Source organism: Sciurus vulgaris (genome assembly GCF_902686455.1).
Source record: "Sciurus vulgaris genome assembly, chromosome: 3".
NCBI classification, from domain to species: Eukaryota; Metazoa; Chordata; class Mammalia; order Rodentia; family Sciuridae; genus Sciurus; species Sciurus vulgaris.
The window spans coordinates 133,184,839-133,210,288 of NC_136463.1; the positions used below are offsets into that span (position 1 = coordinate 133,184,839).

General features: G+C 34.0%; 1 protein-coding gene across 3 annotated transcripts in view; it reads right to left on the reverse strand.

Moving 5' to 3' along the window:
- Nucleotides 1-8,036: 8,036 nt before the first annotated feature.
- The window catches only part of CWC22 (CWC22 spliceosome associated protein homolog), a 63,989-nt gene continuing 46,575 nt past the window's right edge, over nucleotides 8,037-25,450 (reverse strand). For all 3 annotated transcript variants that reach the window (XM_079132219.1, XM_079132221.1, XM_079132220.1), the window contains exons 14-20: nucleotides 20,838-20,898; nucleotides 17,797-17,874; nucleotides 16,956-17,108; nucleotides 15,177-15,304; nucleotides 13,566-13,667; nucleotides 13,251-13,471; nucleotides 8,037-8,891 (exon numbers count right to left, since the gene is read on the reverse strand). In XM_079132219.1, the coding sequence (XP_078988345.1) occupies nucleotides 8,305-8,891; nucleotides 13,251-13,471; nucleotides 13,566-13,667; nucleotides 15,177-15,304; nucleotides 16,956-17,108; nucleotides 17,797-17,874; nucleotides 20,838-20,898 (1,330 nt within the window). In that variant the 3' untranslated portion in view covers nucleotides 8,037-8,304. The remainder of the gene's footprint in view (nucleotides 8,892-13,250; nucleotides 13,472-13,565; nucleotides 13,668-15,176; nucleotides 15,305-16,955; nucleotides 17,109-17,796; nucleotides 17,875-20,837; nucleotides 20,899-25,450) is intronic.

The following is a 25,450-nucleotide window of genomic DNA, read 5'->3' on the forward strand; positions in this document are numbered from 1 at the left end:
TTGTGAAGGTAAGGTGCTCAAGAATCTTTGTGGCTTAAAGGAGGTATGAAAGGTTCCAAAATAGTTAGTTAGTCCTTTCTACTGGCAATTTTAAACCAATTTTTGTTTGTGAATTGAATTCTTGCATCTATGTACATTTCAAAGTCCAACAAGAGAAGCATAGGAAAGAGAAATTTGCTGTAGTCATAAAATAGTGCTATTTTCTAGTCATACAATTAACCTCACCTGAAATCACTCATTTAGATGTTTCATAAAGGATTAGGAGCTGCTCAAAAGTCCTCGTTGTATTTTTTCAACAACCATTTTTATTGGATCTACATTTATTTCCGTTCACAGTCAAAAGGAAGGACTGTAAGGAAGGGTATTGTACGGTGGTGTTATGGTTTGAATATTTGGCGTCTCCCAAGTTTATGTGTGACACAATGCAAAAAGGTTCAGTGGCGAAATATAGGATTATGAGAGGTGTAACCTAATCAGTGGATTAATCTACTGAATGGACTAACTGGGTGGTAACTGTAGGCAGGTAGGTTATGGCTGGAGGAGGTGGGCATGCGTTCGGGGTTTGTATCTTTTTCCTGATGAGCAGAGCTCTCTCTGCTTCCTGGTATCCATGTTCTGAGCTGCTTTCCTTCTCCACATCCTCCTGACATGATGCTCGGCCTCACTCAGGCCTAGGGTTATAGAGTGAGCCGTCTATAGACTGAGACCTCGGAAACTGTGAGCCGAAAATAAACTTTTCCTCCTCTAATTGTTCTTGTAAGGTCTTTTGGTCAGAATGACAAAAAAGTTGGTGGAAATAGTGATCCCTGCTACTGAAATGATTCCAACTTGTCCAATAGGAGTCACTCTGAATTAACACAGATGTTTTTAGTGCAAGTGGTAAAATCCAAATCATTAAGTAGCTTATGTAGAAAAGGGAATTCATTGGATCATATAACTGGGGCATCTAGCTTTAGAATGATTCAATTCAGAGACTCAAACAACATTCCTGCAACCTTCTCCTCCACCTGGCTCTGCTTCCTTTTTGGTGAGCCTCTCCTACTGCAAACCAGCTTTTCCCGCAGGGCAGAGGATGATAAACATTAACTCCCTTCCTGCTCCTCGTACCCTTAGATATTGCACTGTTTCATGGCCCGAATTGAAAAACTGCTGGGCAAGGACTCTGAATGGCCCAACTTGGGCCACAGACTCCCTTCTGGACCGATCACAGTGCCTTGGGCTCTGGGTACTACGTGTGCTAGGCAAGGGAGTCCTTCAGATGGCAGTTCTTCTAGGCTCCCTAGAATCATCTGTTCACGGAAAGGAATATCCTCAGACAAAACAGCAAATGTTTAGTACAGCCCTGACAGGGGCTTTACATGTATTGGTCACAAAAATAGTTGTGGAGAGAGAAGATCTCTAGCTAAGCAAAACTGGGTGCTATATAAAGAATGCAACTTATAAGGTCTCCTGATTCAAACCAGAGATGCTTATTCTAAGATTTCTTGTTTCTAGGAGGGAAATTGACTTATAAGGCATTCACTCCCATTTGCCCAATCTTTTAGTCCTTGTAATGGATGAAATTACTGATTAAACAACCAGTTAATTCACTTAACAGCCATTTGACTGTCACCGAAGTGCTTGATTAAAAAAAAAAAAAAAAAAAAGGTATGAGTCACAGTGAACTCAACTATGGACTTTGGGTGATGACGGATCAATGAGGTTCACTAATTGTAATCCATGAACAGCTCTGGTGGTGAATATTGATGATGAGGGAGGCTGTACAGGCGTGGGCACAGGGGGTAAATGGGGAATCTCTGTACCTTCTGATCAATTTTGCTATGAACTGTAAACTGCTTTAAAAAAAAAATTGAAACATTTTAAAAATAGAAGACAAGGTGTTTGGGTCTAGTAAATAAGTAAATAGCCACAGCTGGTTGTTTCCATTCCTGAGACAAGTGCTGGTTATAATAACAGCTAGAGTGAGAAACCAAAACCTGTATGGGACCATTATATTATTAGGGTCATCATGCTTCCATGTGCAGAGAACTGTTACACTGTCAAGCAGACTGACTTCCTTAGAATGAGATAACAGAGTACTTCCTAGGCAAAAACCATTGGAATATTGCTATCCACTCCTCTATTAAATGATTATTTAAAACGAATCTTACTTCCACAAAAACAAGATCATATAAGTCAGTATGGTTTAGACAGAGGGACAACAGTAAAGTGACACAGAATGAGCATTGTCATGGCCATCCCCTGAAAAGAACTTCCTAATGCTAGGTCCAGGGTAGAAGTAAGCAACTAGGAATGACTGCCCCCCGCCCCAGCACATGTGGCGTTTGGAGACATTAGAACTGGGAGATTTGTGCTCCTGGCATCTAGAAGGTAAGGCCCGGGACACTGTTTAACATCCTTTAGTGCACAGGACAGCCCCACACAACAGAGATTCACCTGGTCCAAACTGCCAATGATGCTGATGTTAAGAAACCCTGGTCTGTAGGACAGTGCAAAGGAAAAGGCAATATTTAAGACAAAACTCCTGCCCCCCCATGAATGGACAATCTACTTGGGGATAGACATAAGATAAATAATAAAAAGGATCTCATTGTACAATGTGTAAGAGGCAATTACAAAACCTTTAACATGTGTGCTCTGAATCAGCTTAAGTGCTATAGAAAGCAGAGCCATTGCGATGCTCTATATCCAAGAAAACTCCAAGAGTAGTGACATAAATGTACCGAATCCTAAAGGATTTGGACAGGCAAATCAAAAGAACATTTTAGGTGGTATGAGGTATCTAAGTAGACATTCAGTGGCAATAAGCAGCAAGCAGTATTTTCAGGGCAATAAATAACCAGCCCAGCCAATGTGAAGTTTGTGTGGCAATCTAGGAAAAAAACGCTTTTGCCTGTCAGGTGGGCTAAGATGGCTGATGGAGCCCTGGCTCTTTCATGTCTTAGCTGGACAGAAACCAGTGTGTGGGCTGCAAAACTGGGATCTCTCTTATCTTTTAGGTTTTCCTGTAGAATTCAGACACTAAAATGCCTGTCACACAGTCATGGTCCAAGGATGACAGCTCCTGGAGCAAACATCAAGGGAAGACAGGTTGAACTTGAGCTTTGAAGAAACTAAAGTAACAGACTGGGAATTTACTTTAATCCTATTGTCTGGGTGTCATTGGGCTTCAATATAAAGGCAATGACAGGATGGAAATAATGCTTTAATCTGAACCTAGGTGGGTGATACACAGGTGGTCACTAGTCTCAGCTTTTCTGAATCACTACCATGTTTTAAAGTACACATTTTTATTTTTTCAAATTCATCTCTTCATTTTCCCCTGTAAGAATTTAGGTTCATCTGACAACTGGCCCCTACTTGCTCACTGCTGCACCCTCAGGAATTAGAACAGTACCTGGGACAGGGTAGCTATCACCAAACTACTGTCGAACAGTCCAGCTACAAAATACAAAGTAAAAGGGGCAGAAGCATGGTGGTAGCAATTAGGTGGAAAGACAGGGACAAAAGCAGCATTGATAAAATTTGGCTGATTTGGAAATAGGCAAGTAGGGGTGAAAACTCAAAAGCGATGGGAGTTCAGTGGCACCAACTGCTAAATAGAAAAGATGCAGATCTGAAGAAAAAAAATGGTTTGTTTTGTGGGTACCAGAATTATAGGGAGGGAGTAGGCCAGTGAACTAAACTTGACAAAACTTTTAAAAGCAATGTAGCTAGAGGTCTCTGCAATTAGCAAAGTAAATGAGGTTCCTCAAGAAGGATGAAATCTCTTATCCTCCCACTGTATGAAGGGCAGAAACTGAAAAATGACCTCTGTATAACAAAGTGACATTTCAAAATTAAGTAATAAACAGTTTTTGAGGGTGTAGACTGATGTTACAACTAGATAGTCAAAAGCTAGTTTACCAGTAGGTCATTTTGTTTGGTCTCCATAGTTTGAGCACATTTAATGAATTTAAAAATTCATGTTATTTAAAAATCAGAAACTACATAAAAATCCTGGTTATTTAATTGTCTTGAACTCCACATGGTCAACTTTAGGTCTTTGTTTCTTCAGGCAGGACTGCATGGAGCTGAGCATGGGTTTCTACCTACCTTGAAATAACTTCATCTTATTGCCCTATTCAATGTCTCATTTGGGCTATCCCCCTGGCCCTGTAGGTATTTGAGTTTGAAATTCCTGGTCTAGTGGCACCAGGACTGTGTTATGACAGTGATAACAATAAAAAATGGTTTAACAGTAATAACAGCAAAGCACTTAGTTCCACACACTGTCCTATGTATGGTACAGAGATCTTTCACCACTAAAGGGACATACTGCTGCTATTGTACGACTACAGACAGAAAACTTAAAGTGGTTAAAAGGCTTGTCAAAGGTCAACAGCCAGCCAGTGGCAAAGGTGAGATGAAAAGTCATTTGCCAGACAGTATTCGATTTCAATGGTAGTATATTACTCTGCATGGACCTGGTTCTTTTTCCAAAAGCAAGCACCTCTGCTTTAGCCAAAAACGTCTGCTCTTTTTTTGCAGTGTCCAGACACACACCCCTATGCAATTCTGTGCAGGTACACATTTCCCTTCTTTGACCTACGCATACAAGATCTCTGGTAAACCCCAGTTGAATTCCTCATCACAGAACATGGACCTGGTGGTAGGGAGGGCAGGTGGTAGTGGTAGAGACTTAACCTCACTTTTACAGCACCAAGGTATTTATTAACATTAAGGATACATTCCAACAAGATATGAAACAAACACAAAAGGTTTTTAAATGCATTTAGAAAGAAACATGGAGATGGCTATAAATAGAAGTTGTAATACATCAGAATAATGAGAGCCTGGTGGTGTTCTGCCAGGGTCTGCAGGGTGTAGCACAGAGGTGTCACATTAAGGGAACAGGCTTTTGAGAGGTTGCAGTGGGCACTCTGAGCTGAAAAAAATTTACTTGACTGATGAGACGTTCTGTGGAACATACATGGAACAGAATGAAAAAACTGGAAAAAGTGAGAATTGGATTGGAAAACAAGCAGTAGGGTTCTAAAATAAAACGAGGCATAAAAGGAGCCATGAATTTAAGGAATCAGTCAAGTCAAATCAAGAACAGTGTAAATGAGGCATTAAAGAATCCAAAATTCACTCATAACTATAAGCAGCACATACTGCTATAGTAGTATGTCTTTTTCCTGACAACACAGTTGAGAAATGTGAAGTAAATGGTATGGTATAAGCACCAGGTTGCTTGAGTTCAAAGGATATATATTTACATCTGGAAAAGTACTATGACAGAAGTGACAGAATTACTCTGTCACACCTAAACTCTAGAAAATCCACTCATTTTCTGTGTAGATATCATAATACAATTTTTAAAGAAATTATAGTAAGTGTTGTTTTAGGTGGGATGAAAGAAAGCACTCATAATGAATCAGTCAATGAGCCTGAATTTCCTTCTAAGTCTTTGCTGTGCAGTGTGTGTACGTGGGGGGGGGGGGGGAATTATTTCTTCAGTGCCTATTGTGTGTTATATACTAGTCTAGGCCTTTTGACTTTAGTATCTCATTTAATCATCACAACTATGTAAGGCAGACCCAATAAGAATTTTACAGATGAATTTGAAAGTGAGGGAGGAGTATTAATTCTAGGATCACACAGCTGCTAGATGCCAAAGCTGATAAACACTTCTCTCCAGTTTTATCCCTCTTTTACACCTGTTTTGCAATGAAGCTGATCAGGGTTAAAAATTGGCCTGGAAGTGGGAGACAATGCCAATTCTCATAGGGTTGTTTTGAAATAGTTAAATTAGTTGATTCGTTTGTTCATCCATCCAAACAATTAGGCCATGGAACAAGGAAGGGAAGAAATGGTGGTGGAGTGAGCTGGTAACAAAGTCAATGGATCAGAAGTTTTGATGAGGTGAAAGAATTCCTAAAATAGCACATTAAAGCAAGTGAGCTGGTTGGGCAGTGGTCTAAGTATGGTGCTTCAAGGACAGATGGAACTTTGGAGGCAGGGAAGTTGAGTAACTGAAAATAATGAACAATGCATGCAAAGTATCTAAATTCAACCTTTAAGAAATGCTAATTCTAAAAATAGTGTAAAATATTAGGAACAGCAAACATAGGCAACAAGTTTCTTGTGTGTAAAAGAACTTAGATGAAAAGACCTGTCTGATGGCAAAAAGTCCATGTGAACACATCATAGTTGATGCTGTAGAAATGCAATATGAAGGTAGAACACAGTTCCTCAACCTAGCTCCTTATTCATCTTACCCTGATATGACTCAACTATACTGAAATACTTCAGCTGTAGTAGTTAGGTGCTCTGCTACTTGCTTTTGCAAGAGTAAATAAATAGGGGGAAAAAATTCAAAGTAGAATAGAAAATGTTAAAAATCTCCAGGCAAAATTTACTATTAATAAACATCCATACTTTAGCTGTTCCTCTGCATAGAAGATTCTTCCCATGGTAACCTACATGCCCAAGGCCTCACTTCCTCCAAATTTCTGGGCCAACATCACCCACCCCAAGCAATCACTCACACTCTCTTTTCTCTGCTTTGCTTTTCTTACAGCATTTATTACCCTTGGGTATATTGCACATCCACTTATTTATTGTCTTTCACATTTTCCTTCTTCCAACTATATTTCCTGCAAGGATGGAAAATTCACTTTTGTTCATTGTTTTATCTCTAGTACATAGAACAAACCTGGGCATATAGTAAAATTAATTTTTGGTTATATTTTTAAATTAATTCCCTTCAATAGTTTTTTAAGGAATTCAGGCATGGTGGCACATTCCTGTAATCCCAGTTACTCAGAGACTGAGGCAGGAGGATGGCAAATTTGAGGTTAGTCTGGAAAATTCAGGCAGATTCAGTCTCAAAAAAATACAAAATAAGGATTAAGGTCTTAAGTAAAAAAAAAAAAAAAAAAAAGGTTCTTATTTTTTACATTTAAAAGTTTTATGAGGTGAGGTTAAAATGAAGAAAGTAAACTAAAATTTCTAATCTATATCAACGCTCCTTTAGTACTTAAGAGTCAAAAAGCTTCTCAAATCCAACGGCTTAGCTAGTTCTGTGAAATGCACTGTGCCTGTGATGGTCCCTTCTGAGAACATTCACCACCTGGCAACTGTCACAGCAGTGAAACACTAAAGAATCTTTTTCCAAGCTATCCCGTCCAATTAATGTTTTCAGGGAGCACATAAGCTTATTTACATGGACTTTATGAAAAACCATGCTAAGCTTTAAATTAAAAAAATGGAAGACATTTTGAATCAGGGTAAGCCTAGAATCTAATACTAAGATGGTGGAAGATGGTGGCCCCACTATGTTTGAGCCCAGATATTAACTAGAATGGACCATATCTACTTTTAAGGTAAGGAAGCACAAGAAGTCCAGTTAGTAAATAGTTAAATAGTTATCACCAAATCTAAGATCTCAGAGGAGATATTTTATTTCAATGGTAATAAATAATATGGTCACATATTAATTAGTAAAAGTTACAATGATGGGAACCCTTAAAATTCTTAAAAAATTTGGAATTATACCATAGGTTTTTTGCATATCTCATGACTATGTTTTCCAAAGACATATTAATCCAAATTAAAAATTAAATACACTTACACTCACCAGTGATATAACTTCAGGGCTAAGAAAAGTAAGTTTCAATTTAACATATGTAGCAGTTCAGAATGAACTGTCACCAAACAGAGACCAATTTTACATAATATAGCCATGCATCAGTTTAAAGACTAACATATACCCTGCTTCACCAAAATACTTCAGAAAAAAATTACACATTACCTAATTTGTTTGATATAATATGAAACTTATAATAAATCCCCTACTCTGAAAAAAAAAATGTGGTAACTTGTAAAAGGTTTGTAACATTTCATTACTAAAGCAAACCTATTAAATTAAAATGATTCATCTATTTTGGTCTTCAGTTAGAAACAAAAAGCCACTCATAATTATAGAAAATTTTTAAGTAATTAAAAACATTATCAGAAAAACTACTTTGTCAATGAAAAGAAATCACTGATTCAATAAGCATTTGATCATTTTATTCACAAAATATAAGTAAGACTTAACATCCCCTTTCTGTTGAGACTTTTCTCCTAATAATTTTATGTGGAGGGTCTTGAGATATATCAATTATAAAACATGTTGAAATGAAAACATTTTTAAAATTTACAAATACAAACCAGTACTTTATACAAGAGTTCTCTATAAAGTTTGTTAATCAAGTGTAAAAAATACTTCGCTTGAACTGAATATAAGGCATGTTCAGATTATGTTACTCTGTAGAATCATTTTTGCCTCATTGGAGATTTCTCTCTTCGCCGGTCCTGATTTTTCTTTGATTCTCTGGAATGTTCGGAGTATCTGCCAGACTTTTCCCATCGTCTCTCGGCGCCATTCTGATACCTATCCTCATCACTTTTAGAGCCTGAATGTTTCCTATTCTTTTCCCTTGACTTTGATCTATCTTTTCTTCTAAAATTTTCACTGTCCTGATTTAGGAGTCTGTGTTTCTCATTTTCAGAAAAAGAATTTCTCCTCTCTCTTCTCTTCTTTTTTGGATCACCACGTCTATTTTCCAAATCAAAGTATACGTCCTCATCTCGGTTATTTCCAATTCTACTATAACTATTTCCATCCGAATGTATACTTCTGTCTGACATATATTTTGTTACAGGATCTCTCCAATTCAGATCTCTTGAATTTTGACTTCGGTGTTTTTCTGACCTTCTTTCTCTCTCAGTCCTTAATTCCTGGTGCTTTTGTTCTGCTCTTCTTTCTTCTTGTCTCCTATCATTTGTTTGTTGGTTCCTGATTGGTTTATCTACTTCTTTACTTCTAGTCTTCCCTTGTCCCTTCTTTCTTACATCTTTAGCTGCAAAGGTAAAATGAAATATAGTTACCTTTTACTTTAATCTTAGTTCATAATTTAACAATATGATTTACTGATACATAATGTTTCTCATTCATATAACTGGAAGCAAAGTCAAACTGAGTAGAAAGTCTGATGATAAATAATAATTCACATGATACATAATTTTTAAGAACATATATCTCACAATTACTTATCAAATCACTGTTATATACTCATGACGGTAAGGAACTTTAAATTAACTATAGCAAACGTTGTAGGAATTTTTAGCAAGTGACTAGAAGTGGTACATTTCCACTCACATACTTTATACCAAAATGGAAATTCCAGCCCATGTGCATTATGTCATATGAAATATTATGGCAAGTCTAGTACATAAATACAATGATCACATTCACTAACAACATGACTTCCTAAAGGTGAAAGTAGTGGTACAACTGGGCTTATTTAACAACATCAATGTTTTTCAAATAAAACTTTTTTCTATGAAAAAAAAAAAAAACAGCTCTTTTTGGTGCTATCAGAGAAGCATAGGTACACCCCAGAAAAGCGCTATGTTATGTTAGATATACAATTGTAGCCTTCATGAAAACTACAAAGACTTGGTTTCTGAAAACACTCTTCTAAAAACTCTTGAATAATTCAATTTTACTGCCATAATCACAAATATAAATACAGTGAAACAACTTACTATTTAAGCTGTAAAGAAAATTCAATCACCTTATCTGTGTTAATTTGGGTACATAAAAGTGCTGAGATGACTAAAATTTCTTTCAAAAATTCATATGTATACAGAAAGAAGAAAACATGGCAGAAAATTGCCTATTCTTGCTCAAAGTCTACCCAAATCTGGCTAAAACAAATGCCTATCCTTGGCACACAGTTGGTTTACCACTAAGGACTTATTTCTCTGGTTCCTATCAAACAGCTCAGCTGATCTGCAGCTACCCCAGCAGACACCATCTGGCCCTGTGCTAAATCAACATCCCCTGATGCTGCTCTATACCATTCCCAGGGCTCTGCTGACGCTGAAACCCAGCCACGTAATGGTATGCAATCTCCTCTCCCTCTGCTATGTTTGCTTTATAATTTTCTATCTAATGTGAGGGCAGTTCATACTGCTTTTATGCTATTAAATATTTTATTAATATAACAAAGTTCTCTACTATAATTATATGGTAAGGCAAATTAACATTGAACCAGTAAGCTTTCTTATTGTAGCAATTCATGCTGTGTTATCATCTGTTCTCAAAACAGAGACTATGAAATAAATTTTGGAGAATTAAAAGAGGGAAATGTTAAATGAACAGTGTTTGTATATTTCTATTCAAAAATAAAAGTTCCTACTGGCAAATGAAATCCTGCTCTAATAATACAAAACACTGAGAGCCCCACAATTCTGGATGTCATATAGTATGTCAAACACTCTGAAATGTAATAAGCTAGGGAACAAGAGAATAAAGATTAGCCTTCCCATCTAAAGCTACAGGGATAAGTGCTACCTCTCTGATATATGGCCTGAAAACACACAGGCGCATGCACCCCTACACAAAATAAAAAATAACATGCATTTTAGATAAGTAGACAATTCCCAACCAAATCACTAATGCAAGAAAGCAGAGCTGATCTTGGGTAAAACAAAACAGACTTTTTCAGAAAATATGAACCAGAATTAAACTTTGAAAACATATTTCACTACAGCATTTCCATTTCCAAGTAGGATAAAGAAGACTGCAGGAAGGTATGTGCTCCTGCTGAAAACAATTAAAAAATACCAGACAAATTTTTTAAACCTTCCATTTAAAGGCACTGAAGATCTGCAGCAACTTATGATCCTATAACAGAAGGAACTCTTAATTCCAAAGGTGACATGATTTGAACAAAATTAAGTAAGAGTACTGGACTTAAATCCATAGATTAAGACAAATATGCATGAGTCCATACTGATCTAAAAATGTGGTTGAAGAAAAAAAATAAAAATGGGAACAAGTACAACTCTTTCTTACACAACAAATCCAATTACTAAATGTAGAAAAATAAAAGATAAATGGGAAAAAATCATCATTAGGCAAAAGCACAGTAATAGGCATTGGAGACAAGATCCAAAAATGGTTGCCAAAATTAGTGAGTGAAAGCTGAAGAGAGATTTGCATAGTATTAAATCACTTCCCTATAAAATATTAATTTAATAGAGAAAAATAGTTTCTGTGAAGACATCTAGTGGACATCATCTCTATTCAGCAATCAAGGTTAATGTCACCAAAAATAAAACACCAATATTATAAACCCTTTGACAAGATATATGAAAAAGAATACACCATTTCTATAGTAGCCTTGCCAAAGATGCCTACTCTCATTCTAATCATGAGAAAACAGACTATCTATTTTGAGGGACTATAAAATAAATGACCAGAGGGTTTCATAAGTGTCAAATCCAATAAACACAAAAAGTCTGGGTGGTTAGAGAAGATTGAAAAGAATGCAATCAACTGCAAAGTAGGGTCCTGAAAGAAGAAAATGAACACCACTTTGGTGGTTTCTCATCAGTTTATCTACATCTTTACCTCTGGTGACATTCAAATAAGATTTGCAGTTTGGTTGGCAATATTTTAATAATATTCCAAGGTTAATTTCCATAGTTCAGTTGGTAACTATGATAATGTCAGAAGTTAACCATAGGGTGAGTTAGATGCAGATTCTCTGTACTGTTTAGATTTATCTATAAGGCTAAAATAATGCAAAATGAGAAGCTGAAACAGTAAAAGGCATCAGGGAACCTGGGAAGAAATGAGGACTAGTAGGGTCAAACTAGAGGAAAACACAGAAGCATAAGAGAAGTAAGTTGACATTCTACAGTCACTTTCCCCCTGGGAGCATCTGCTGATTCAGGGCTGCTGCTAAAGGAAGAGACAGAAAGACAGCAGGGTTCTGGAAGCCTCACAGGGCTGGAGAAACAAGAATGGGGCTAGTTATTGGAGATTATATATATATGTGTGTGTGTGTATATATATATATATATATATGTATGTATATATATATATATATCCATATCCAGAACAGAGAAGGAACTCTGCAAATCAGTAGAAATAACGAGTAGTCATTTAACAAAAACAAAAATATTCAGATAGTCAATAAAAAATAAAGTGATACTAAATTTCATTAGTATTTCATTAGTAATTTCATTAGTAAGAAAATGTCAATCAAAACTAAAACTACAATGCAATACCATTACATATCCACCAGAATGGCTAAAATGAAAAGATAGCCAATACACAGCTGGTGGGAGTATAACTTAGAAAAACAGATCAGAAAACTGGATTTACTAAAGTCAAATAAATGCACATTCTCCAACAGTGATTCAATCTATAGGTACATACCCAAAAGAAATGTGCACAGATGCTCACAGGTGCTACTCAATTTACAATGAGATTATGTCTTGATAAACCCATTGTAAATTGGAAATACTGTAAAATGAATTTAAGATACCTAAGCTACCAAACATCATAGCTCAGCTTAGTCTACCTTAAACATCTTCAGAACCCTTAAATTCACCCACAGTTGGGCATTGTAAGAAGTACTACACCACACACTGCTACCTGGAAAACGATCAAAATTCAAAATTTGAAGTACAGTTTCTACTGAATTCACAGTTTTGGCATCACTGTAAAGTTGAAAAATTTTAAGTTGAATCATGGTAAGTCAGGGACTCTGCATACACATATGGTCATCAAAGATACATACAAGACTATTCATGAGAACATTATTTGTAAATCTAAATGTCCATTAAGTAAAAAGGATAAATTATATATTGAGGCAATTCACAGAGTAGGAAACTACACACCAAAGGGAATGAATGAACTATAAATGCAATCATAGGGATAAATTTCAAAAACATGATGAAAGAATAAGCCAGAAGAACTACTAGATACTGGTTGTTCTTGATCTGAGTGCTTGTTATTTGGATGTGATCTATGAAAATTCACGTAGTACTACATGTGTGATACCTGTTAACTACTAAGACGAAACCTTTATTATTAAAAGTGAAAATCTATAGTGTAAACATCAAGATAGCCCCTATATAGAAATCATTACTATTTCAGTCAACTCTCAAATAAATTACTTGCCATTGAAATATCTTCACTTCTTTAAAGAGAACTCCAAAATATAATTTCAGCATTATAAATGCTGTAAGGCACTATAGATGGCAATAGTTACAGATGATCATTTATATTATTAATTGTGGCTTTTAAACAACCAAACTCTAAAATAAGCAAATATATGACTTTCTTCCCTCATTATGAATATCACCAAAGGTACACTTGTTAGAAAAGAGCAAACTAAATTATGAATGGGTTTCAGTACCTGAGGCAGAACTCTGACTACTGGTGGATGAAGAGTCACTCTCCTCACTGGAAGACTCTGAACTGCTCTCGCTGCTGTCAGAATCAGAGTCAGAGGAGTCAGACTCAGAAGAGGATGATGCTGAAGATGAAGAGGTCAGGGAGGATTTATTTTGCTCAACATCTGGTTTTTGTGCCACAATGACCTTTGGTGTATTTTTGAGATGCTCGCGCAGTTCATCCCTAATTAGAAATATAATCTGTTAAAACTATGCCTCAAAGGCAATAGTAAGATAATTTTGTAAACTGAAAATAAAATTCTGAAAATAATCCTTACGTTAAACCTCCAAGACCTATAGAAGTAAAGAAGTTGATGGCAAACCGAGTATTTCTTGGATTATCTCGTGGTAATAATCCTTCAAAGAATGGCTGCAGGGTTCTAAAAAAAGAAAAACGTATTAATAGAAGAGAACAAATAAAAATACAAAATTCTGATACAGTCATTTTTCGATCTATATATTAAATTAGTAGATGAAATATAATCAAGTAAGTAGTTTATGCATTTATTAGGTTAGATCACATGCCATTTAAATGAAATGAATAGGCCAAGTAATAATTTACTAAGCTTAATTTCTATAATTATGCAATTAAGATTAAAAAACTTTTTTATACATATACTAATACACACACATATCCATACAAACATTATGTGTGCATATATATTTTAGTTTGAGTTTATAAAATTTTAGAAACTTCTATTGTTTTTATACATACATTGTATGCATACACAGCATTTTTCAAAGCATTAAGGAAGTGGGGAAGTAGTCAACAAAGAAAAAGATCAAGGATGAAGATTGCATATATCTACAGAGGGGGAACAAACAGAAAAACATAAACAATACAATTTGATGTGGGACATTTTGTTATGAGTGCCATATTGAATGACAACCCAATGGAGTTAGGGAAAAATGTTTCACAGAAAAAGGTGTTTCACAGAAAAAGAAAGTATAAGAATGATTAAGCATCTGCTAGACAGATCAAGCAGAGAGGGACTGCCAGCAGTAGAAACAGAGGTAAGGAAGCATGAAAGAGCCAGACATGCTTAGCAAATTTGGCAATATTGGTGTGACCACAGAACAACTTGCTAAAGAGGGAATAAATGAGCCCGATAAAGTAGACAGTCATGAAATAAATATCTAAAACCATGAGAAGATGAAGGAGTAGCTCAGAAACAGCTTGTAAAACATAGTGTAGACCTTGGTGAACTGTAACTCTGGAGATGCAGGCTGAGGAGGAGACAAAGACTAAGAAGAATGAGAAGAAAGAGAGGAGCCACAATGAACAAATAGTCTAACTGAGGCAGAGAAGTGAAGGAGCATGAGACTGAGAAAGACTACTGAATTTGGCAGGTAGTCAATGAGAAAATTCAAATGACAGAGTCGGTAATGTGAATGAAGTAGCAGTTGACCTAAGAGAAAATGAGAAATGTGAACAAATAGGAAGTAAGAAAGTTGAGACAGATTACTTAATAATCCTGGAACAAGACCCTGGTTTCATGTAATAATCTGAACAATTACCTGACTGATATTAATTTGTATATAAAGTTCATTCATAACAAAATATTAATTATCATTTCAAAGCTCAAAGCTAGGATAAAAATGAAAACAAAACTGTAAATTCTCATCATTGAAAAATTCCAGTAAGCATGTAAAAACAATTTTGTATATTCTAACTAAATTAAAAGAGGCTTGATTCTGTGTTCTTACCACCTGAATTAAAAAAAACATCATTAAATGATGCTACCACCAGCACATTCAGAGTAAACAAATGGATAAGTCCTAAGGGGATTAACTCTTAACTCTTTTATAGTCAAAGGTGGACTGTCTGCTAAAGTGGGCAAAACCCCTTAAAGGAAATAAGACTAAAACATACTAAATGATTAACTTACTCATCCTTTAATCTTGCATTAAGTTTAGGAAGACCCATGTATTCACACAGTTCCTGGAAAAATATTTTGACAAAAATTCTACTAGATGATGTAGTGGTTTCTTCACTCAGTTTTATACATTCTAGAACCTGAAAATTAAAATAAAAATAGATAATTTTATTACCTTTATTCGTTTTTAAACCAATTTTATTGGTTTTCAAAAGGCAGGACAAAGTGACCAATAAATTTAAGCCTCTCTTGAAATTATGATTTATTTTCATCTTCAACCATAATTATATCTGAATATCTTCTCTTATGCTGACATGTATTATTTCTTGGCAAAGTTAAGACTACTTCTCTATACTAATTTTTAAATGTTAAGATGCTGCAGAAATAGATTTCATTTTCTTTCTTGTGTAATGTGCTTTTTATAGCAGGGAAGTTATGCTGCTTGAGCATATAATGTTGAAGCAAGGATCACTACTAGCTCCTAAACTTCACTTATCAAAATGTGGTATATATGAAGGTGTGGGGCAAACTGCCTCTAAGAGCATAAGGCCATAGTTTTGTACAGCACGTATAATACACAATAAAAGTAATGACAGGAAGAATGATGGTATATTCTGAACACTAAGATTGCAGCTTAAAAACTGAAACTCATAAAGAGATACGTTAGGGCAAATAAAAAGGAAAGTAATCTCCAGTTTTTATGGGTTACATCTTCCAGGAGTTCATTTGTTAGTCAACTGTTTAAAACTTGATTTTATTTTCTCAAACTGGGAAATAAGGAAGTAAAAAATTACTATGATTAGGCTGCTGGGTTGGCTTACAAATGTCTACTAACATAGCTACATATTCTTAGTATGTAAGGTACCACAAAAGTTATCCAATGTTTTAAGATCCGTGTTGCCTCATTCTACTGTTATGTTATTCTATTATGTGATGCTCCTCTCTTTCACACTGGATATAATTTCTTTATTCTTTTTAAAATTCCTTTAGTAGCTTGTCTTTTTAAAATAATTTACCACTTTGAATTTTATATCATTGCCATGGATATATCTCCCTTTTTTATTATATGGTAGCTCTGCAGAAAGCTGGGATATACCTAATTCATTTTGATTGATTAGCATCTCTTGTGACAGGACCGTTGCTGGTAGCTAAATGATGGTGGTGAATGAACAATTACTGTACAAAATAAATACCAGCTTAATGAAGACATTCAAATTCCAATTCAGTGTACATTTCCTCATCAAGGATATCTTTTCTTGTTATATGACTACAGGATCTCCTCCCTATTCCTTACCCAATGTCAATGTCTGCTTAAAAGAACAAAGTTTGCTATCGCAATCATTTCTCTCAAGTTCTAACAAGAAGAGCCATGGAAACTTACTCTCTCAGGAAAGAGGGACAGTAATTCAGAGATACATGTGCCACCAAAATAGGGGACATATGTCCATGTCTCTCCTTTGTGATATGAGTATGCGTGAATATTGTGTGTGCACAGAAGATGAAAATATGTAATATTTTCTTTGAAATACTCTGTCATCACTATTGAAAACACTGTTGTTTGGACTAAGGTACATCAAGAACATTATTTCTTATACTTGTGTATGATTTAACTTTGCTTTAATCCTTGTTACATGAACATAAGTTCAAAGATAGCAGAGTAAAAGTATCCCATTTCATTTTAATGCATACTTCCTAATAGGATAACTATGGTCACATATTTGAGAACAACATACATATTTGAGAATAAAAGGGGATTGGGAAAGCAGTATAAATATTGACCCAACTACTTACACTCCATGGAAGTGAATCAGTGTATAAAAGGTGAGCAAACATCTTAGCAACATTTCTCAATTTGTTTGTTTCCAAGCGATGGATTGTATCATATTGCTCTTTGAATATGCTTTCAAAGGATTCCATGTATTCCTTTTTTAGCATGCAAAATCGCTAATAAATAAAAAAATCAAATGTTAATACCAGCAAAACTGAATGTCAATACAATTATGAGCATGTTAATATTCTTAAATTTACTGATCAAAACTAAATATTGTGTATATCTTAAAAGATAGTATCACTACATCTTTCTGTTACATGATGTTCAAAAAAGATGTTTTTTATATATATATATATATATATATACATATATATGTATATATTCTGCTATCTGGATTTATATATGCTAAAACAAAATTAGATATGTAGTTGATCTGAGACACAATCATTTGTGTACTAAAAATATATACTTCTACCCCTATGAGTTTGGATTTAAAAATTACTTTAGATCATGATTTTCTGTGCTGACTGAACATGTTCTTGACTTTATCAACTGATCTGCAATTTTGAAAAGACATTATATATTTTATAGAGAAAGTGTTATGAAGCATGTAGAATTTCAAAAAGTTCTGGAAGAATGATATACAATGTTAAGGCACTGCAAAACTGAAATGGGAAAGAAGGAAGATAAAGATAGTGGGAAACCCAAGGAAGTAAAGAACAATTTGCTTTTAGCAAAGATATGTTGTTACATTAGACCAGACCACGAGGCAGAATCATTAATTTACTATATTTGTGGTCAAAATTCTGACCCTTAGTACATCTATTACATTCTGAGATGAAAAACAAGGCTGGAACTCACCCCAGCCAGTAAGCCAAAAAATTTCTCGTATGTTCTTTGTTGGGCACAGCAATCAAGTATCATATTGCACAGTTCTTTCTATTTAGGAAAAAAAAAAAAAAGTTAACCATTTAAAAAACAATGGATCTATGCTCAATTATAATTTACTAATATTGATAATTACTTCCTACATTTCTAAATAAATTTAAAGAACTTTTACAACTTTGTAAACTTTAGAAATTATAAGCCTAAACACAGACTGAGGGATTTTTAAAATAAGTCTCTAGTCTAGCTGATAGCACCTATAGCTGTTTATGAGAATTAGATTAATTATCTCATGCAGGGGCTAAATATACTGTATACTAAAAGGAAGTAGAAATTTTAAAATATAAACTCACCAACCCAATATTTAACAATTCAGTTATATACCTCCCAAAGATAAAAATTCGATTGTTAAGGAATAAACCTAGGTAATATGTAAAAGGCAGAACATGATGAGTCTTTACAGAAGCACAAATGGGCACAACTTCAATTTTAACTTAAATGACCCTCTGGATGATATAGGAAACATGTATTTAGAAGAACAAAGAAAAAAATATGTCTATGGCTGAATTTTTTAGCCTCAAAATAAATGCTATGCATACAGATCTATCTTTATAGATGGATCTCTATAAACATGTGAAATCATTCCAAAATAGCTGGAATAGACCCATCCAATCAGCTATTTAGTGGCTTGAAAACTTCTCTGTGAAATTCTGTTGATCTAATGAACAAGTCCCTGATCAGAAAATACTATCATCACAAATATTTCTACTGAAATAGTTAAAGATTTTAATTAATAAATGTCATTTATTAATTCCTGAAATAATCCTAGTGAAATATGTATTGATCATAGCAATATCACAGATGAAGAAACTCATTCTCTGACCACTACTATAGAACTGTCTAAATATCTTTTCCATAAAACATTTATTATGAAGTTTAAAATACTTTTTTTTTTTCCACATACAGTAACTGGAATATATTTTCTTTCTTTAAATAGAAAACAAACCTATGAAAATAAAATGTATATCCTTTCAACTGATTTTTATATTTTCAGTTAACAATCTTGACATTTTGTCAAATTCAACTATACAGATGTGACCTAAATAAAACTGTAAAGATTCTAAAAATATGTCAATAAGCATTTATTGTACACATCTATGTGTTAGAGACTGGTGAGCAGGTCTCAGGGTGAAGAGACAGGAAGGGAACCCTGAAGTAGCACAGAACATATGCTACAGAATTGTGCTGCCCAGCATGGTACTCTATAGCTCATTGTGGCTATTTAAATGACTTCACAGTATGAAATGTTTTAGACAGTACTGCTCTAGAAGCTGATAATCTGCCACAAAACAATCTACTCAAACTCCTCACTTTAAAACACAGGAGTTACTTTCAAATGCCATTATATTGCTAGATTTTTAAAATAAAATGTCACAAGTTAACTCAATTAAATGTTTATAAATGAGTTGTGAAAAATTTCACATAGTTCAGAAAATTTATGAGGCTTTCCCAAATTCCGCCATGTTAACTTGATATATTAAAATTTACTTTAAACTTTTCCTACCAATGCTGAATTTTACAATAATAAAGCAGTTAAACAGGCTTTTCACCAATAAAAGATAACAATATACTAATAGCATTGCTAATAGTACTACTTGCAAAACAAATTATTTTCTTCCATAGGCTAAATGCAATTAAGAGTTTGTTCCTGATGGCTTATAAATAATTAAATATTTTAATATTTCAATTAAATATTATAGCCATCTTAAGAGTCTTTTGAATGATTAAAAATAAACGTATTCAGATGCTTCAAAATATATTGAGGTTGGTTCTAGAATAACTACCCTGTGGATTAATAGTAATAAAATTTATGACTTAATTCCTCAAATCATGTAATAAGATCATACAGTAATTTCAGTGTCAATTATAATTTTAAGGGTTAATTTACATATTTATTTCCTTCCATGGATGATATACATGGAAGGAAAGGCAGAGTACAAATAGGAACACTGTTATTAATATATTGCTAAACAAACTAAGAAAGAAATAATTTTTTTTAACTCCAAAGGAATAAATTTTGCTCAAAATTCTATACTAAGTCATTTTAAAAATGAATCATGTTTAAAGCATTAAGACAAAGAGCTTATATCTAATAGTGACTTGGCTCATATAATCAAGAAAAGCTAGAAGAGCTAGAAACTGAACAGCCTACTAGACCCAAACATTTACTGAAGCATCTATGCTGGATCTACTATTTATAAAGCAAGGTATAAAAATGAAAACCACCAAATTTTGGTTCAGGTTCCAAGGACAAGAAAGCTACACAGGCAGAGAGCAATATACAAGCAAAGGCAATCAGGAAAAAAAAACACAAGATAATCTATTCAATCTGATCTTTATTATCCTTGGCATTAGGGTTCAGATACTTTGAATAGTGAAGTATACACTAAGGAAAAAGACAATGAGTATCTTGGGGCTAAAAACAGGCTTTATGTACTTTATGGATTCCTATATCCCTGATACTTTGCAGTGTTGGACAAACAGTATATGCTGAATATATTTTTGTTCAATGAATTAATGAATAAAAAAAAAAGATTCTTCTGTATCCATCTAGAGCAATGCAACAGTGTGATCTTTATAATTTCTACCATAAAACAATGCACTAGTTCATAAGGAAGATGGATCAAATTTCCTACCGTATTTAAGTTATAACTTGATTTATAGGCAAAATTCAGAAATTCTACATCAGGTATGGCATTTTTGGACAATCTTCCTATTTTCCCAATATACCATCCAAACGTCCTGTTTAATTCACTGGATTGAGTAGCATACATGAAAAACCCCCTGGACTCCTGAGTTTTGAATTATGTGAAAATTGTAGAAAATGTACATTTTAAAAATAAGTATTTAGCACTGAGTTACTATTTCAATTTACAAAGTCTATTAATTGCCTTAAAGATTTTTTATAACCAAGATAAACTTTCTACTGGAAAAAAAAAAAAAGAGTATTAACATACTGTTTGACTTTCAGGAAACTCCATTTTTAGCAGTTTGTGAGCACATTCTTCAAAATCTAAACTGGAGATAAAATGGTAACAACAGGTTAAAAGCTTACAGCAATAAACTAGCACTCTTTCATATAGAAATACTACTTTACTACAGTTTTGAATAAACTCTTTTAACTACTATTGCATATTATCTTATTGTTTATATAAAGCAAACAGTTCTCAATTCTATAAGGAATGAAGCACAAATATATACTATGTACTATGGATGGAACCTTGAATTATGCTAAGTAGAAGGGGCCAGACATAAAAGACCACATATAGTGTGATTCTCTTTATAAAAATGTCTGAAAAAGAAAATTCATAGACATAGAAAGAAGATTAAGGGGCTAGGGAATGACTGCTAATGGACATAGGATTTGGTTTTGGAGTGATAAAAATGTTCTGGAATTAGTGATGACGGTTGTATAACTTTGTGAATATACTAGAACAACTACTGTATACTTGAAAACAATTTTATGGTATATGAATAAAATTAATTTTAAAAGGCAAAAGAAATATGCATTGATTTTTATTATTTTCCCAAATTAGTCCAATTCAAGCTGTAACTAGTCAGATAAATGGTTTCTGTCATATACATTTTCTTCATTTTAAGGCAGAAAAAATAATAAAATACACAATACACAAGATTCTCTCATTTATGCAATCATATTAAGCTTATCAAGTGCTCCTCAGCTGAACACTGGTCATTTAAGTACAACAGTGGTAAATTTTTCAATGTTAGCAATCTTTTCTTTCAAAAACTGGGAAATAATAACTGCATATAAAGAATTTATTAACTATTCTGTTTTGACAATTCAATACTGAAGACACATATAAGTAATCCAAACCCAGGGCACTAGGTCCTGGCTCTATCTCAAGGAATACTTTAAAATACTAAAGATTTTCTCAAAAAATCAGCTGTTCTGTTCTACATTTGTTAAACAAATCTAACTACATTTAAGAACTCAGATAAAACAGGTTTCACTTAACAATGAGGACAAAGATAAACTAAAGCTTTAAAATGTTAACATCTTTTTCACAAGTATTTATAATCAGCTAAAATTTCTAAGAAATATATTTTCATCCCTCAGTCACAAATACCCAATAATAATAATCACAATCAGTGATACTCAGTCACAAATCAATAACAATAAATGGAGGTAAAAACATCTGTAGGATACTATACTGATTTATATTTGCACATAATAAATACTTGAGAAGGATTTAGAGAAAGACTGATTTAATCTTCTTGTTTCAATGAAGAAAAACAAGACTTGGAGGTTTTTGCCAGACTTGCTCCTGGACACAGTCCTGGGAGTAAGACCTGAATACAGAAATACTTATGAAAATTATTCTTTCTTACTCAATGAAAATGTCATGATTAACATTTAATTTGAAAAGCAGTTCCTTGATATGTATAGTATGCAGCTGAAGAAACTGGGAAAAATCCTAATCAAAACAGGAAAAAATATAGGTTCAGTTTCTCATGCTTACATTAAAATCGCAGCACAGAAATGGAAATGATATTCTACCATAATACAACTCCATCTATTTTTTTTTTTTTAGATATTGTGAACGTTTTACATTTCTCTTAACTCTGTTACATATTTTTCATATTTTTTCATTTCTCCCTGATTTTTGTCAGGAAGAGGTAAAAGATGCTCCAGGAGGCCAGCATGACATCTAGTACTTAGCCATCATTTTTATGTTATCATAGTTCACACCCAAACACAGGGCTTCCACATTTATAACACCCCCAAAAGGTATAAAAATAGTAAACAAACAAAATAACTAGCAAGGAAAAAATATCCTTTTATACAGTGTTCATAAGAACTGAATTTAAAACATCTTCAATATACTTTGTCTAAGAGAATTAAACTCAATGTGAATTTGATTCAGGAATAAAGCTAATATATTTGCATCTTTATAAAATGTTAAAACCATTTCTTTTGAGATCAGGAGTATAAAATCATCGCCCACAGAAATACAACTATGAATTCAGTTTTACATTTCATCTGCATTTCTTAAGATTCTATTACTTACTGAGTTTCAAAAACACAACTGAGTGATAGTCCTAAGTGATGGAATAAAAAGAATACTAAAAAGAGAAATCTTCCAGGGAAGAGATTTCACAACATGCAACACTCAACAATACTCAGTATTGACAAACTTCAATAATATAGCCATACCAAAACATACCAAAACAGTTTAAAAGATGTGATTATTTTCTTTCCTAGTTCTTAAAAAAAAAAAAGAATGACTATGTAGAAAAAATCGTGAAACTTCTGAAAAATAAGTCAAAGAAGTGGTGAAGAAATTTTATTACTTTTCTCTTATCTAATAAGTATGTATGACAGTTCATTTTCAGTTTTATCTAATTTTATAATTAACTAAATTCCATACTTTATTAACATGTCTTTAATTTTCACATTATATTCTCTTTTCTGTTCCAGGATCATCTTCAGGATATCATATATTTAGTTATCATGTGTCCTTAGATTCCTCCAGATCATAACAGTTTCATATTTTTCACATATTTGTGAATGAATAAAGATAAGACATGTTTATGATTTGGACTGGTCTTCTAACTTCAAGAATGTAAACTTGGAGGATTTTTAACTATTATAGAGTACATCAGAAAATTTGTGAATATCTGAGAATAAAATATCAAAATATTTCACTAAATTTTTAATCAGAATATTCCAATTATTCTGCCTAAATATATGTATTTCCACCAAACAAGTCCATAGGTGAAATCCTTAGAAATGGACAAAGAATCTTTTATTGATTCTGTTTTTATCTGTCCTTTTAAGTTTGATGGAGTATAACTGCATAAGTTCTAAAAATAACACTGATTATTTCAAATTAACATACTTAACATTCATGGAATAAAAATCTAATAACAAAAGTGTCTGCACTAAGTCATTATGTGTTGGGGGCTGTGCTATGTTGGTGGCGCCAGGATGGCGCCTGATCACATCGGCAGCGAGGAGGTTAATTGACATAAGCACACTCAGGTGATTTTCTCGTCCACGCACACAATGTATGCGCTTGTGTTCTCCAGCACTAATTGCCTGCTCCCAGCGTCTCGCCTAATCTTTGCGTAAGAGGCGTGGCCCTGCTCTCCGCCTCCTGGAGGTGATATAAGCCTAGGCGCAGCGAGACAGAGACACGAACAGCAGCCATTAGCAGAAGAAAAGCAGGAGGAGGACACACACGCCGCAGCAGCCAGAGGGAAAAACACGCGGCAGTAGCTAGAAGGGACATACGCAACAGCAGCCATTAGCAGAAAAGCCAGAAGAAAGAACACAGCAGCGAGTAGGGGCAGCGGCGGAAGGCAGATCGCAGAACGGAGAACTGAGACGCATCACTAGGGCACCTTGGGTGGACATACCCTTAGTTCACAGGATGCAGGACTTTAAGGTGTAGCAAGTCTCTTCCTCTAAGCTCTAAGCAAAACCTGTCCTTCTCTCAACGTCTCTCTTAAGCAAAGTCTCTCTCTCTCTCTCTCTCTCTCTCTCTCTCTCTCCTCTCAAAGCAAGTAAACCTCATTTCCTCTATCCTCTATAAACAAGCAAGAAAGCAGCGCACTAAAGAGAAAAATAGAAGTGCCTCAGTTTCCACTCCACCACCCATAAGACCCGTGCAAGTTGTTGCTGCAGGCGGTGACAAATATCCATGGATTTTGGAACTGCAAAGAGCCAGCGACAATTATGTCTTTTACTTTGCAAAAAGTAATGAAAATTTGCCAACTAGGTATCTAGTGAAATTTTATTTGCATTCTTTCCTAGTTGAGAATGTGTAATATCCCTTAATTATAGAAGCAAGATTTCTTTCTGCCTCCCAATAATCTAGCCTTTAAATTGAGAATAGTATACTTCATTTGCCTACCTCACAGATTTAATAAAATAAATTGTGGTTCAGAAAAATATAACTTGTACAGCAGGCAAGGTTCCTGTAATATAATAAATGGTACTATGTGTTAATCATACACAGCCAAATATATATACCATATCTATCAGTTATGAGAATTAACTGCATTGTTATAGGTGATATTAAGTATGAAATGTTCTATGAAACTATGAATTTCAGCAGTATCATTATCCTTCTAATGTCAAAGATTTCTTCCTAAAATCATTCATGTTATTTATTTTATTGTTCCAAACCGAAAATCTACAAAAAGTTCTTAATTTATCATAAAAGTACTTGATAATTCCTATACCCAAGATTGTTTTGAAGTTGCACTATTATACTTATTAAATGAATTAAATTTGCATGGTATTTTAGATCTCATCTTAGGTTGCTAAATAAAATGATTTCCAGGTTTATTACAAATTAATAGTGATGGAGGGGAGGGTAAAGAAAAAAGAAGACAGCATTGAATTACTATCTTCTTGATATGATATCAGTTTTCAAGTTGTGTTTAAAAATGCTTGTTGACTTTTCCACTTTAAAAAACTTTTAAATTGGCAGGGACATGGTAGTACATCTCCCTGTGATGCTATCTACTACTTCAATAATATAAAATCAGACTAGAACGTCATTTAAAAGTAAGAATAGGAATACTTTATTTTCAATAGGAA